Here is a 15,763-nt window from a genome sequence, read left to right on the forward strand (position 1 = left end):
AATAAACATAACAATAAGGAGCACCTGTATTTGTAATTAGTCTAAAATGCTACTAAGGAATAAAACAGCTAACTTACTACCTATCAGGAAAACAGCAAGAGAAATACATCTATATAAATAAAATTGACCCCCAAAGGAAGGAACAACTGTTCAAAGCACCCAATCTATCCCACCCCATCCCTCAGATAAACTTGTAAAGAAAAAAACACACTGGTTAGGCACAGTGGTTCATGCCTGTAAATCCAGCACACTGGGAGGCCGAGGTGGGTGGATCACGAGGTCAGGAGTTCAAGACCAGCCTGGCCAAGATGATAAAACCTCATCTCTACTAAACATACAAAAAAAATTAGCCAGGTGTGGTAGCAGGTGCCTATAATCCCACCAGCTACTCAGGAGGCTAAGACAGACAACTGCTTGAACCCAGGATATGGAAGCTGCAGTGAGCTGAGACTGTGCCACTGCACTCCAGCCTAGACGACAGAGTGAGACTCTGTCAAAAAAAACAAAACAAAACCCCAACCCCCGCGCCCCCCCCACCACACACACACTAGTTGCTACACATACTGTTTTATTTCTTAGTAAGCTATCTCATTTTATTTTGTATAAAAAACAAACTCTCTATTCAAAATCTCTTACCTGATAAAACAAGAGATGTATTTTCTTAACAAGAAGTAGAGGCCAAGTCAATCCTGTGGGCAACCAATTAAAACCAACTTTTAGACTGCAATAGAGAATAAACGGAGGCAAAAATCAATGCAGGAAACACAAAACAACACGCACAGGCCACACTGTACATTACGAAGGCGAGTCTGAAACACCGGAGTACTTCATTAGAATGCATATCAAAAAAAAAAAAAAAAAAAAGACACCGTAACAAAATCCCACGTGTGCTTTTTAGTTGGTATTGCTTTCAAATTTGAGTATCTCAAAATATTTATATATTTACATACAGCAAGTGTCATAACTTAGCCCAATAATGAATCAACTGAAAATTAAAACAATCATAGAGCTCAGCTTCATAGCTACTAATTGCTTTGATCACTTTATAATTAAACCAGTCCAGAAAACTCTGTTAACACAAGTCTATTTCCCCAGGTTCTCATCAAATTGTGATGAAAAAAACACAAGTTCGCACAGTAACAATTCTTGGACAACTTAAGACAGCAATTCAACGGTACTCAGGGTACTCATGGAAATTACTACAATTATTCTTTCAATATATTTTATTTTGCACCAAAATAGCATTCAACATCACAAAACAAATGAAGTATGAGTTCTTGCTCTACGGACTAATTCCACTGGGGCTCAAATTTTAACAAAATATAAAGGGAAATTTCCTCTGACACAACGGTTCCAAAAAACTTGTAAAAATTAAAACAAAAAACAAAAAACAAACAAAAAAAAAAACCAACCCTAAAAATGCCTGACTTGTCCCAAAGTAAAAACAGGTCACTTCCCTTCCACTGTCTTGGAACTACTGAAGTTATAAACAAGTCACAAGCATATATGACCAAATGCCTAGACAACTATATTCAAAGATCATTTTTAAATTTTTTTAAAGGTCACATTTTAATTTGGAGAGAACATTTTCTACTGTTCAGTATTAAGATTACCAACGACTATTTATCCAAATGATGTTCATCTTAAATTAATATCTTCTAAGACCAAAATAAAACCAGTGACTTTAATATTCATCACCAAATAGTAAAACATGTTTCTTCCAGTCAACTACTCAAGTTGCTCAAGAACAGTGAGATTGTTTTGCCACCAAAAGCTATGGAAATATGTTATCAATATACTCAAAAGCCTAGAACATTTAGTACAGACCGGGTTTCACTATGTTATCCAGGCTGGTCTCAAACTCCTGACCTCAAGTGATCCACCCACCTGGCCTAGCCTAATTAAGTCTAAGGCAGGCGTCCCCAAACTAGGGCGTGGGTGGCATGCAGCCGCCTGAGGCCATTTATCCAGCCCCCTCGCCACACGTCAGGAAGGAGCACCTCTTTTTTTTTTTTTTTAAAGACAGAGTTTCCCTCTTGTTACTCAGGCTGGAGTGCAATGGCACCATCTTGGCTCACCGCAACCTCCGCCTCCTGGGTTCAGGCAATTCTCCTGTCTCAGCCTCCTCAGTAGCTGGGATTACAGGCACGTGCCACCACACCCAGCTGATTTTTTGTATTTTTAGTAGAGACAGGATTTCACCATGTTGACCAGGATGGTCTCGATCTTTTGACCTCGTGATCCACCTGCCTCTGCCTCCCAAAGTGCTTGGATTACAGGCTTGAGCCACAGCGCCCGGCCTCAGGAACACCTCTTTCATTGGTGGTCAGTGAGAGGAGCACAGTATGTGGCGGCCCTCCAACGGTCTGAGGGACAGTGAACTGGCCCCTTGTGTAAAAAGTTTGGGAACGCCTCATCTAAGGGGTTTAAAAATTATTCATTTAAAAGCCCTATCTAGTACTTTATCTAACAGGCCACAAAGGGAAATGTGAAACAGAAAAAAAACCTGTTTTAAGTAAAGCAATGAGCAAGAGCATTAACTACTGCAATATTTATGTACAGGTCTGACTCCGGAAGCCACATAACAGAGTAACTTTCTAGTTTCTAGAACTTATAATAAACATTTGATCCCTACTGGAGATTCCAATTCAAAAGGTCAGGTATGGGGCCAGGGCATATGCCTGAATATAACGTAAACAGGTTCCTCAGCCTCTTCTCTTCCAAACTCAAAAGATACGGTATTTCATCTTGAGGAGGACATATGTGGGGTCAGCCAGTCAAGCTCAAAGGGAACTCACCAGGTCTACTCTCAAAAATTTCTAAAAGGTTACCAAAAATTACATTTAAAAGGAAGAAATTTTTCATTCTACAAGGCAAGGCTGAAAGGCCCAGCTGAATTTGGCAAATGCCTAGTTCAAGCTTTATGTGTACAACTTAAAGCACAAAATTAACCAAGATAGAAATTTATGATTCTCTTATATTTCAGCAAAGGAGAATCTCCATCCCACCCCATACCAAGGAAAAATATGCAGAAAGTTGATGCTAGAAGTCAGAACTTCAAAACCCTTGGTATTAGACCTCTTCAAAAGGGAAAGGTAGATGGAAACAGAACTGATAGACTTTTATTTGTTTTGACATCTCACTTTGTAAATGCCATAAGAATTCAGCAGAAGTGTCACTGTTTTCCAGAAAACTACTCTTTCCTGTATTCTAAATGTCAGCTAGCAACTGAATGCAGGCTTTCAAAAATCCACTCCATTCACCTAAAGCTTTGGTGAACTTTAGAAGGGTAAGACTAAAATAATAACTACACAATAAAACATCTAAAATACATATGCTATCTATACATACAGCATAATGATAGGGAAGGAGAAAATGGGCCTGATTTATCATTAAAGCCACTGATATATCTCACAAGATCTAAAAGAGGCTGGCTTTGTATGTTTTCCATTCATGTTAGGAATCAGTCCTAACATAAAGGCTTGCTTCAACTTGACAAAATACCAGATGCATTCACAAATCACAAGTATCTGCTAGAAAAATTTAGCAGAGTCATGACAAGACAGACTTTATTATTTACTAGCTATTCTAATCACTTGAAATTTCAGAATAAAATGTCTGAGAATAAATCTATCAAGAAGTCAAGGCACAACTAAAATGACTATTTTCACTCTTCATCTGGTAGTAAACATCCAAAAGTGAACTTTAACTTTGTTCAGTCACCACTCTTTAATCAACAAGAACCAGGGTACAGAAGAGCTAGCTTCTTCAGATCCAAAAGAAACAACCAACCCCTCAAATGGTCACCTCAGAGATGGGCAACAGAGAACCAATCACAACGGGCACAATGCTAAGAACAGTATAATCACTTTAGAGTAAACATTATGAAACAACCACAGTTTCAGCCACTTGATTTTGTTCCCCATTCCCAAACGTACCATATTTCAAATTCTGGGATCATTCTTAATGAAAAATTATTCTGACAATGATGGAGATGTATACTTTTTACAATGCATTACTCAATTTTTCCATTAACCTCTATTCCGTACTTAAAGGCAGCAAATGAAAAGACATTTCTAAATAAGATAGGCCTCCTGTCAAAAAATTTATTTTTCAGGCCCCCCAAATGCCAACAAAAATGTTCACTACCTTCATTTTCATCTCAAAACAAAATCATACTTCTAACCTAACCAACCACATTCACCCTCACTATGTTTTTGAGACTTAAAAGCTAACTTTAAACTTAATTAAGTTCTGTGTAAACCAAAAGGTACATGAGTGTGGCAGTAAAATCTGATAGAACTGTAATTTAGATAAAATTATTTTTTGTTTAGTTGAAAACATCTAACAATATTCCTTTACTCTATGAACATTTAATATTGAGCACCTGCGGGCCAGAAAAAAGATATAAAAGTGGACATCAGTCTCCGCACTTTAGAGAAGGATGCCTAAAAGCATCTTTTGTGCAACCAACTAATGACACTTGGTTCTTCCTACATCTACTAAAGAAAACAATTCATTCAAAATGAATGACAGAGCGGCTCTCTGTAATATGGAGTAAAAACTATCAACACTGTCACTGGATTCCAGCACCTGGAACACGCTGGCCCACAAAATCAAGTTTCACATCTAAAAATTGTACTAACAACTCCCAAGCTCTCAATATTCAGTCATCAAAACATTTGACATGTCAAAGAAGGTGAAAGAGGCCCAAAATACTGGTCATAGCATGTAACAATACGTTGCAAATAACTACACAATTATTTCTAAAGCTTCACATTTTTCATCTAACAGATTTGAATATAAGGAAAATGAAAATTATACATTACAATCCATAAACAAAGTAATCAACAGTTAATTGAGCATATATGATATAAAAATGCATTCCCTGTTTTATTAAAAATCTGTCCAATAATATATACTAAGCACATCTTCATTAACTGTTTTATATAAACACGCCAAACATTTCACTTTCTTCATAAATTACCATAACGTTATTTGAACCACCTGTAACAGTTCCTCCCAGCTTCTTTTCATATTCTTGGAAAATGTCTGCACACTTTCCACTAAATTCAGAAATCCTCCATTCTTATCAAAACTACCAAATTTCAAAAACAAGTACAACCAGTCTTGTACGAGATTCCCCTACGTGTCCAGACTTGAGTTTTTCAACTGCAAATGCTCTGAGATACATTACCAATACACACTAGTTAACAAGGTCCCAGACAATTCTTGTTGCTAAGACTGCGTTTTACAAAAATTACACCATTTCAAACCATTCAAACAAGAAGCACTAAAAGAAATACTGCAGTCACAAGCCTAGCCTCTCCCTTCAGCAAACCTTCAGTTGTCATCACATTTTTTTCCAGTAGGTTATACCCTATTCTTGAATAATATAAAACGGTCCCTACCAACTTCCTCAATTTACATTAGGTTATCTCTGGGAATCCAGGAGCCAAGAAGGGTTTTAGGGCCCAGAAATCTCTTAAAGTCTGCAATTCTCAGCATGACACCACCCAGATGAATGAATGTTTAGCACTTAATATTCAGTAACCCTCACTGGAGCCCCTCAGGTTTGTCACTATAAGGCACACGTTGGAGGCACACAAAATGCCCATACGTTTACAACCTAGCAGCTAAGCCTGCCGCTCTGGCGTCCATCCTCCTCACTAACCTGATCCTCAAAGTCCCTCCCACCACCCAATTCACGTGGCTGCCAACTAACGCAGCCAAGCTTCAGAGAAACTCAATTAACTCTCCATCAAAACCAGCCACCCTCCGCAGCCCACTGGCTCTCGTCCTCCCGAAATGCCTAGAGGATCCTCTCCCGAGGGATCCACATTAAGTGCTGCTTACAGCAGCCCCTTCCCTACCGGGGGACCAAAGGCCTGGCATCTTACTATAACTCTCAGAGCTTCGGGAGGCGTACTCACCCCACCCCCTCACATCCTAGCTTCAGACGCCGGCTTCTAAAACTGCTACACCCTAGAGCAAGCCCCTCCCCAGCAACCGACCTCGTGGGCATTTCACTGCAACCCCCTCCACCTTCAGGCCAAGAAGGCGGCCGGTTGTAAGACTTCCTGCCTGAACTCACAGGAGTGTACTGACTACAGCTTCCTCCCCACAGGTGTGACCTGGGTCCCCTTATGCTGGTAGGCCACAAAGGCCTCCTTTCCATTCCGGGTCGAGGAAGTGTCCTCACTACGATTATCTCCCCACCTCCAGGCAGAGATGTCGTTATAACCTCTGCTCCACTGGGGGAGACAAGAAATCTTACGGATTCGGGATGTAGGCGTGTTTTCACTGCAGTCCCCGTTAGCTCGCAGGCCGCTGAGCCAGCCAGCTCTGGCCTGCCCCCTCTCACACCACGGGGGCGTCCTCGCTATGGCCTCGTCCCCACTTCGGTACGCAGGCTCATGCTCTCTTGCGTCCTCCTTGCATCCTCTCACATAAGAGGCGTAAGTGGCACCCCAGACCCCCTGCAGCCCTGCCCCGACCCTTTGTGTGGGGCGCCAGTTGCCGCGGGCTCGAAGGCCTCCGAAGGCCCCGCCCCAGGCCACCAAGGGGCGGCACAAGCCCCGCACAGCCCCGCCCGTTCAGGGACTGCGGGAGTCTTACCAGGGAAAGCTGCGCGGCACCAGAACCCAGACCCCGAATTACCCCCCGCGCGAGTGCCTCCGCCCTGCGGCCGACAGCCCCAGCCCGAACGGCTGCCCGGAGCCCACCGCAGCCACCACCTCCTTCGCCGCTTCACAAAATGGCCGCCGGCCCGCTCAGCGGCTCCGCGTTTCAAAAGGGGGCGGGGCGGACTGCTGACGTCACTAGGCAGCGCAAGCGCGCTGAAGTTCTCGAGCGATCTCCCGGAAGTTGCTGGTGTTTGTAGTAAGAGGGGCTATTCCGTCCCGGTGCGCGACTGTTTGCGCAAAACCCCGACCGTGGGCGAGTGATGCTGCCAGGTGAACTGCGTGTGAGTGCCCAGCTTGGCCCATCACTCCAAGACTTTGTGCAAATTGCTTCACGTCTTCGAGTTTCCGCGGAAGGACCAAATTGTGCTTACCTCAAAGCGATTTGAGGATTAAATGGACCACAACTTGGTGGCTTGTTATTATATCCTGACAAAACAGCCAAAACCTTGTAATTTTTTCCCATTTAAAAGTTTATAAAGGCCAGGCATGGTGGCTCACGCCTGTAATCCCAGCACTTTGGGAGGCCGAGAAGGGCAGATCACGAGGTCTGGAGTTCGAGACCAGACATGGTGAAACCCCGTCTCTACTGGACGTAGTGGTGCACGCCTGTAGTCCATGCTACTCCGGAGGCTGAGGCAGGAGAATTGCTTGAACCCGGGAGACGGAGGTTGCAGTGAGCCAGGAGGATCACGACACTGCATCCCAGCCTGGGCGACAGAGCAAGATTCCGTCTCAAAAAAAAAAAAAAAAAAAAAAATCAATCCATTGTAATCCCTCCACAGCTTCACTCTAGTATTATTTTATTATAGTAAAAGCTATTCTCAAGCTGCTTTGGACCTAGCCTCCGAACTTCACGCCCCTGCTAATTAAAGGCCACATGTGGTGGCTTAAGCCTGTAGTCCTAGCTACTTGGGAGTTAGAGACAGGAGGATCCCTTGAGCCTAGGGGTTCCAGGCTGCAGTGAGCTATGATTATACCACTGCACTTTAGCCCAGGTGACAGGGAAAGACTCTACCTCTTTCAAAAAAAAAAAAAATTAGAGTTGAAATTCTCACAATTCCAACAACCTTTTGGGATTTGTGTGGTAGACTGGGCTGCTAGCCCAGGATGCCAATAACAGCAAGTTGAAAAAGCAGGCCACACTGTTAAACCAAATCTATACTTTATATACACTCTTGTGTAGGTATAACATAGTCCATTAAAAACAAAACCTGCTGGCCGGGCGCGGTGGCTCAAGCTTGTAATCCCAGCACTTTGGGAGGCCGAGGCGGGTGGATCACGAGGTCAAGAGATCAAGACCATCCTGGTCAACATGGTGAAACCCCGTCTCTACTAAAAATACAAAAAAATTAGCTGGGCATGGTGGCACGTGCCTGTAATCCCAGCTACTCAGGAGGCTGAGGCAGGAGAATTGCCTGAACCCAGGAGGCGGAGGTTGCGGTGAGCCAAGATCGCGTCATTGCACTCCAGCCTGGGTAACAAGAGCGAAACTCTGTCTCAAAAAAAAAAAACAAAACAAAATCTGCTAAATGCAATGTGATATCCAGGGTTGGATCCTGGAATAGGAAAAAGGACATTAGGAAAACTGGTGCAAGCTAAATAAAATCTGAAATTTAGGTTGAGCATAGTGCCTAATGCTTGTAATCACAGAATTTTGGGAGGCCAAGAGGCAAGAGGATCACTTGGGCCCAGGAGTTCAAGACCAGCCTGGGCAGCATAGTCCCAGTCTCTACAAAAAAAAAAAAAAAATTGAAATAATAGTTTTTAAAAATCACATTTCATTAATACTAATATGCCATGTTAACCTCTAAGTTATGACAAATGTACCATAGTTTTCTTCATTGTTTTTCTTTTTTCTTTTTTTTTTTGAGACGAAGTTTTGCTCTTGTTACCCAGGCTGGAGTGCAATAGCGCGATCTCGGCTCACCGCAACCTACGCCTCCTGGGTTCAGGCAATTCTCCTGCCTCAGCCTCCTGACTAGCTGGGATTACAGGCACGTGCCACCATGTCCAGCTAATGTTTTGTATTTTTAGTAGAGACGGGGTTTCACCATATTGACCAGGATGGTCTCGATCTCTCGACCTCGTGATCCACCCACCTTGGCCTCCAAAAGAGCTGGGATTACAGGCGTGAGCCACCGCGCCCGGCCCATTGTTTTTCTTTTGTTGTTTTTTGAGACGGAGTCTTGCTCTGTTGCTCAGGCTGGAGTGCAGTGGCGCCATCTCGGTTCACTGCCACCTCTGCCTCCAGGGTTCAAGCTCTTCTTGTGCCTCAATTTTGCATTTTTAGTAGAGACAGGGTTTCACCATGTTGGCCAGGCTGGTCTTGAACTCCTGACGTCAAGTGATCCTCTCACCTGAGCATCCCAAAGTTCTGGGATTATAGGCATGAGCCACTGCACCCAGCCTGTTTTTTTTTTTTTTGAGACAGGGTCTCACTGTGTCACCCAGGCTTGAATGCAGTGGTGTGATAACGATTCACTGTAGCCTTAACCTTGCAGGCTGAAGCAATCCTCCCTCCTCAGCCTCCCAAGTGGCTTGGACTACAAGTGGGCCTCACCACACCTGAATAATTTTTGGGTTTTTTTTGTAGAGACAGAGCCCAGGCTGGTCTTAAATTCCTGAGCTCAAGCAATCCGTCAGTCTCGGCCTCCCAAAGTACTGGGATTACAGGTGTAATCCCACATCCAGTCAAATTAGCATAGTTTTACATAAGGCTTTTTAGAGGAAAACTGGCAATAGATCTATAACTCTACTGTCCTTGCAACTTTTCAGTAAATCTAAAATTATTCTAAGTAAAAAAGATATTTTTAAAAAAGGAAAACTCTGTAATTTCATGTCCTCCTTCCCCTGTCCATCTACATTTACCAAACTTTAGCCCAGTGGTTTTCAAATTTTCCTGTCTTCCTGATACTGGTAAGTATGAAGAGCAATCAAACTTTTTTGACTATTACCCACAATAAGAAATACATTTGCGGGCCGGGCGCGGTGGCTCAAGCCTATAATCTCAGCACTTTGGGAGGCCGAGGCGGGTGGATCATGAGGTCAAGAGATCGAGACATCCTGGCCAACAGGGTGAAACCCCGTCTCTACTAAAAATACAAAAAAATTAGCTGGGCATGGTGGCGGGTGCCTGTAATCCCAGCTACTCAGGAGAATTGCCCGAACCCAGGAGGTGGAGGTTGCGGTGAGCCGAGATCGCGCCATTGCACTCCAGCCTGGGTAACAAGAGTGAATCTCCATCTCAAAAAAAAAAAAAGAAAGAAATACATTTGCGGCTGGGCGTAGTGGCTCACGCCTGTAATCCAAGCACTTTGGAGGCCACATGAGGTGGATCAGCTGAGGTCGGGAGTTCAAGACCAACCTGATCAACATGGTGAAACCCCATTTTTTTTTTTTTTTTTAAATTAAAGACAGGGTTTCACCATGTTGGTCAGGCTGGTCTTGAACTCCCAACCTCAGGTGATCCGCCTGCCTTGGCCTCCAAAGTGCTTGGATTACAGGTGTGAGCCACTACGCCCGGCCGAAACCCCTTCTTAAAAAAAAAAAAAAAAAAAAAAAATTTGCAACCTGATATACAAATTCAAATATATCATCACAATATATTCTTAAAATATGCATAAATATACTCTAGCACATTCTGTCCTTTTTTTTAAGTACTGTAACTATCCACCTATGGGTTCAGACCCACAAATTAAAAGCTCTAGTTACAATGGCCTTCTCTTGGTTTCTCAAGTGTAATACTTTGTGCTTTATCATGCTTCAGGCCCTTTGCTCTTGCCGTTCCTTCCTCTCATTCCTATATTAGTGAGCCCTTCATTTTTTTTTTTTTTTTGAGGCGGAGTTTCGCTCTTGTTACCCAGGCTGGAGTGCAATGGCGCGATCTCGGCTCACCGCAACCTCCGCCTCCTGGGTTCAGGCAATTCTCCTGTCTCAGCCTCCTGAGTAGCTGGGATTACAGGCACGTACCACCATGCCCAGCTAACTTTTTGTATTTTTAGTAGAGACGAGGTTTCACCTTGCTGACCAGGATGGTCTTGATCTCTTGACCTCGTGATCCACCCACCTCGGCCTCCCAAAGTGCTGGGATTACAGGCTTGAGCCACCGCGCCCGGCCTTTTTTTTTTTTTTGAGACAGAGTCTTGCTCCATTGCCCAGGCTGGAGTACAGTGGGACAATCTCGGCTCACTGCAACCTCTGCTTCCTGGGTTCAAGTCATTCTCTTGCCTCAGCCTCTTGAGTAGCTGGGATTACAAGCACGTGTGTGCCACCATGCCCAGCTAAATTTTTGTATTTTTAGTAGAGATCGGGTTTCACCATGTTGGTCAAGCTGGTCTTGAACTCCTGACCTCATGATCCACTCAGCCCCCAAAGTGCTGGGATTACAGGCGTTAAGCCACTGCCACCAGCCACTCTTCACTTTTTTTTTTTTTTTTTTTTTTTGAGACGGAGTTTCGCTCTTGTTACCCAGGCTGGAGTGCAATGGCGCGATCTCGGCTCACCGCAACCTCCGCCTCCTGGGTTCAGGCAATTCTCCTGCCTCAGCCTCCTGAGTAGCTGGGATTACAGGCAGGCACCACCACGCCCAGCTAGTTTTTTGTATTTTTAGTAGAGACGGGGTTTCACCATGTTGACCAGGATGGTCTTGATCTCTCGACCTCGTGATCCACCCGCCTCGGCCTCCCAAAGTGCTGGGATTACAGGCTTGAGCCACCGCGCCCGGCCCACTCTTCATATTTTTAAGCACTACCTCCTCAGAAAAGCTTTCCTCTGACACCCAGCATGGTAGGTTTTCTCACAACTTTATTTCTTTCATAGCACTTACCACAATTTATAACATTGTTTTTGTTTTTGAGTTTTGGGTTTTTGTTTTTTGTTTTAAACGCTCTTGTTGCCCAGGCTGGAGTGCAATGGCAAAATCTCAGCTCACTATAGCCTCCGCGTCCCGAGTTCAAGCGATTCTCCTGCCTGAGCCTCCCCAGTAGCTGGGATTATAGGCATGCACCACCATGCGTAGCTAATTTTGTTTTTTTTTGTTCGTTTGCTTGTTTGTTTTTGAGGCCAGTCAATCTGACCTCAGGTGATCCACCTGCCTCAGCCTCCCAAAGTGCTGGGATTACAGGCCTGAGCCACCATGCCCAGCCTATAACATTTTTTTGTTTACTTCTTATTTTCCATCTCTCCACTAAAAGTTAAAGCACAGTGAAGGTGGGGTCTTTTTTGGTCCTGTTAACCAGTATATATCCCTAATACCCAGAACAAGTCTAGCTCCTGGCAGGCATTCAAATAAATGCTAAATGAAGAGATACAAAAGCCCACTTATAAGGTTTCTTAGGCCAACTGACGGCCCCATGGATGCCATGTTAACCTCTGTGACTTACACTCCAGATGAGTTCCTGGAAAATTTAAAGTAACTGGAAGACCATGAAAAGAGAAACCAGTTAACTTTAAGACATTCTCTATTGTTCCTTATTCCAGCCCCAATTGATAAGGCCACTGGACTTTGTAACCAACATGGTCAACCGCATGACTCCATACCCTACAACCCCCTCCCAGCTTGCAAACCCATGACCTACTCCCAGCTTTCCCAAAACCCCTAAATGGTAACTTTTTTTTTTTTTTTTTTTTTGAGACGGAGTTTCACTCTCGTTACCCAGGCTGGATTGCAATGACATGATCTCGGCTCACCACAACCTCTGCCTCCTGGGTTCAGGCAATTCTCCTGCCTCAACCTCCTGAGTAGCTGGGATTACAGGCACGCACCACCATGCCCAGCTAATGTTTTTGTATTTTTAGTAGAGTAGAGATGGGGTTTCACCATGTTGACCAGGATGGTCTCGACATCTTGACCTCATGATCCACCCGCCTCGGCCTCCCAAAGTGCCGGGATTACAGGCGTGAGCCACTGTGCCCGGCCCTAAATGGTAACTTTCAACTACCAACCCCAAACCTATAAAACCAACTCCTATCCCACCGCCCTTTCTGACACCCTTTTCAGCCTCAGCCTGCCTGCACTCAGGTGAATAAACAGCCATGTTGCTCACATAAAGCCTGTTTGGGGGTCTCTTCATTCAGAGCGTGAGTTTTAACACCACTGAGTGATTTATGCAAATCACGTGGAGTGGTGGTCTTGTTCATACTTTTTTTTTTTTTTTTGAGACGGAGTTTCGCTCTTGTTACCCAGGCTGGAGTGCAATGGCGCGATCTCAGCTCACCACAACCTCCACCTCCTGGGTTCAGGCAATTCTCCTGCCTCAGCCTCCTGAGTAGCTGGGATTACAGGCACGCGCCGCCATGCCCAGCTAATTTTTTGTATTTTTTTAGTAGAGAGGGGGTTTCACCATGTTGACCAGGATGATCTCGATCTCTTGACCTCGTGATCCACCCGCCTCGGCCTCCCAAAGTGCTGGGATTACAGGCTTGAGCCACCGCGCCCGGCCCATACTTTTTTTTTTTTGAGACAGAGTCTTACTCTGTCTCCAGGCGCCAAGCTGGAGTGAAGTGGCACAATCTTGGCTCACTACAATCTCTGCCTCCCGGATTCAAGCAATTCTCCTGCTTCAGCCTCCCGAGTAGCTGGGACTACAGGCGCACGCCACCACGCCCAGCTAATTTTTGTATTTTTAGTAGAGACGGGGTTTCACCACGTTGGCCAGGATGGTCTCGATCTCCTGACCTTGTGATCTGTCTGTCTCGGCCTCTCAAAGTGCTAGGATTACAGGCTTGAGCCATCGCACCCGGCCTTGTTCACACTTCCCAAGTACAGCTTCCACTTCTCCCTGAACCTCTCATAAAGTCACAGAGTAAACAGAAGTTGAGTTTATTTTTCCAGTCTTCATATTAACAATTTTTAAGGAAATTAATCATTAGGATAATAGGTGGAGTCATAGACATATTTCTAGCTCCATTAGGTCAAAGGAAAGGAAAGAAGAAAGGAGAAAGGAGACAAACCCTCTAAGAAACTGTCCATTCAGTCTGCAGTCAATATGAAGAGGTACCCTTTGGAGCCACAGAAAACATTAAAGTGGATTATGCTTGCTGTTAAAGGAACTGGTCCAGCTGAGCAGCAGCAGATGCCGACTGACGACTCAAATGTCCATGTAGAGCATCATGGTCCCTGAGCAGAGATTTCTTCTGGTTCCTCTTGCTCTCCTCACCAAGAGCACAGATGTGTACAGCAGCAATATAATAGCAAATGTCTCTACAGCTTCAGGATGAAAATGTCCACACTGTAAGAGCCGGGAAGAAATGGGAAGTGCTCCAAACCCAAGGAGCTGAAGCTAGGGAAAGATAGTTTCCTTGTGTTTCTGTCATAGAGGTGGGCTGATGTTGAAGCCAACGTTCTATACCAATCTGGAGCATCCACTGGGCCTAACAAAAGTGCCTGGTTGTGCACGGGTTGATGAGGCAGGAGGGGACAGACCAGCACAAAGTCAGAGTTCTATTCTTTTTTTGTTGTTTTTTGAGATGGAGTCTTGTTCTGTTGCCCAGGCTGGAGTGCAGTAGCACCATCTCAGCTCACTGCAACCTCCGCCTCCCAGGTTCAAGCGATTCTCCTGCCTCAGCCTCCCGAGTAGCTGAGATTACAGGCATGCGCCACCACGCCCAGCTAATTTTTGTATTTTTAGTAGACAGGGTTTCACCATATTGGTCGTGCTGGTCTTGAATTGCTGACCTCATGATCTGCCCACCTCTGCCTCCCAGAATACTGAGATTACAGGTGTGAGCCACCACGCCCAGCCAGGGCCCTCTTCTTCTAGTGTTGGGTCCACTGGATGCTCTTGAGGTCAATGCCATCCTGAACCATCTCCCAGAGAGGGCTGCCAAAAAGAAGAGACATTAAATCAGTGAGGGCTTAGATCGGAAGTGGCCAACATTAGCCCCAAGGCCCTGAGCAATGCCTTGCCTCCTTTTGTCCCTGTCTATTCTGTGCCTCTTGCCGGTAGGCCCTAACACATGTGGTTAACATGTCTTTCCCAGTTCCCTGTAAGTCCCTGTTAGCCTTCCTGAGAGCTCTCCCCAACTGCCAACAAACAGGAATAACTAGGTACCTCAGGCTCAATTGCAGTGGGGTTCTGAGCCAATGCACACCAAACATGGTCACATTCTTGAAGCTCTCATTCCAGTTATAAGAGGCTATGGCCACAGTTTCCCCTGGAGTAACCAAGACCCTTGGGACTAGTATAAACAGCTAGTTTCAGCCTCTTTTCACATGACCTGTATAAGCAGCTAGTTTCAGCCCACCACACATTACCCACTTTTCAGCATTTGTTTCTTGGTTTTGTTCTAGTTTCCAGTTAGGGCTTGGAACTAGAACAAAACCAAGAAACAATGCTGAAATGGCACAGTATACTGTGCCATTACCCAGTTTTGGCCAGCTTCATCTCCCCAGAGTTGGGCTGTGCTTCTGATATCCCTGGCTCCAATCTAAAAGAATCCCTTGGGGGCAGCGGGGGAGAAAAAAAAAAAAATTCCTTGTATCTTAGACCTGGGCATCCTATCTCACACAAGAGCTGCTGCTGGCCGGGCGCGGTGGCTCAAGCCTGTAATCCCAGCACTTTGGGAGGCCGAGGCGGGTGGATCACGAGGTCAAGAGATCGAGACCATCCTGGTCAACATGGCGAAACCCCGTCTCTACTAAAAATACAAAAAATTAGCTGGGCGTGGTGGCGCGTGCCTGTAATCCCAGCTACTCAGGAGGCTGAGGCAGGAGAATTGCCTGAACCCAGGAGGCGGAGGTTGCGGTGAGCCGAGATCGCGCCATTGCACTCCAGCCTGGGTAACAAGAGCGAAACTCCGTCTCAAAAAAAAAAAAAAAAAAAAAAAGAGCTGCTGCTGAGAAATCTCTGCTAAACTCTGATCAATTCCCAAGCAGAAGCTTGGATATCTTGGATAATGTTCCCAGGCCAGATATTACCTCAATGTGCTATGAATATGGGATTTTGCAGTTTAGATTTCACCAGGTAATTTTACCAAATTTCATTCTATTGTTTTTTTTTCTTTTTTTCAAGCCCCACCCCTTTTTTTTTTTCTTAATTTCATTCTATTCTTGACTTTAAACATTCCCAGAATGCCTT

At 44.8% G+C, this 15,763-nt stretch overlaps 2 protein-coding genes across 11 annotated transcripts in view; both read right to left on the minus strand.

Annotated features, from left to right (window-relative positions):
* Positions 1-6,777, minus strand: part of LOC101040147 (RNA-binding protein 12) — a 41,386-nt gene extending 34,609 nt beyond the window's left edge. For 3 of the 10 annotated variants that reach the window (XM_074406446.1, XM_010342655.3, XM_074406441.1), the window contains exons 1-2: positions 6,619-6,777; positions 637-721 (exon numbers count right to left, since the gene is read on the minus strand). The gene's annotated coding sequence lies outside the window, so the exon portion shown is untranslated. The other 7 variants (XM_010342657.3, XM_010342660.3, XM_074406442.1 and 4 more) reach the window with 6 other exon arrangements.
* Positions 6,778-13,490: 6,713 nt separating this feature from the next.
* NFS1 (NFS1 cysteine desulfurase) overlaps positions 13,491-15,763 on the minus strand; it is a 32,544-nt gene continuing 30,271 nt past the window's right edge. Inside the window, exon 13 of the mRNA XM_010342649.3 lies at positions 13,491-14,506. Coding sequence (XP_010340951.1) covers positions 14,443-14,506 — 64 coding nt within the window. The 3' untranslated portion in view covers positions 13,491-14,442. The remainder of the gene's footprint in view (positions 14,507-15,763) is intronic.

This window comes from Saimiri boliviensis, chromosome 9 (genome assembly GCF_048565385.1).
Source record: "Saimiri boliviensis isolate mSaiBol1 chromosome 9, mSaiBol1.pri, whole genome shotgun sequence".
NCBI classification, from domain to species: domain Eukaryota; kingdom Metazoa; phylum Chordata; class Mammalia; order Primates; family Cebidae; genus Saimiri; species Saimiri boliviensis.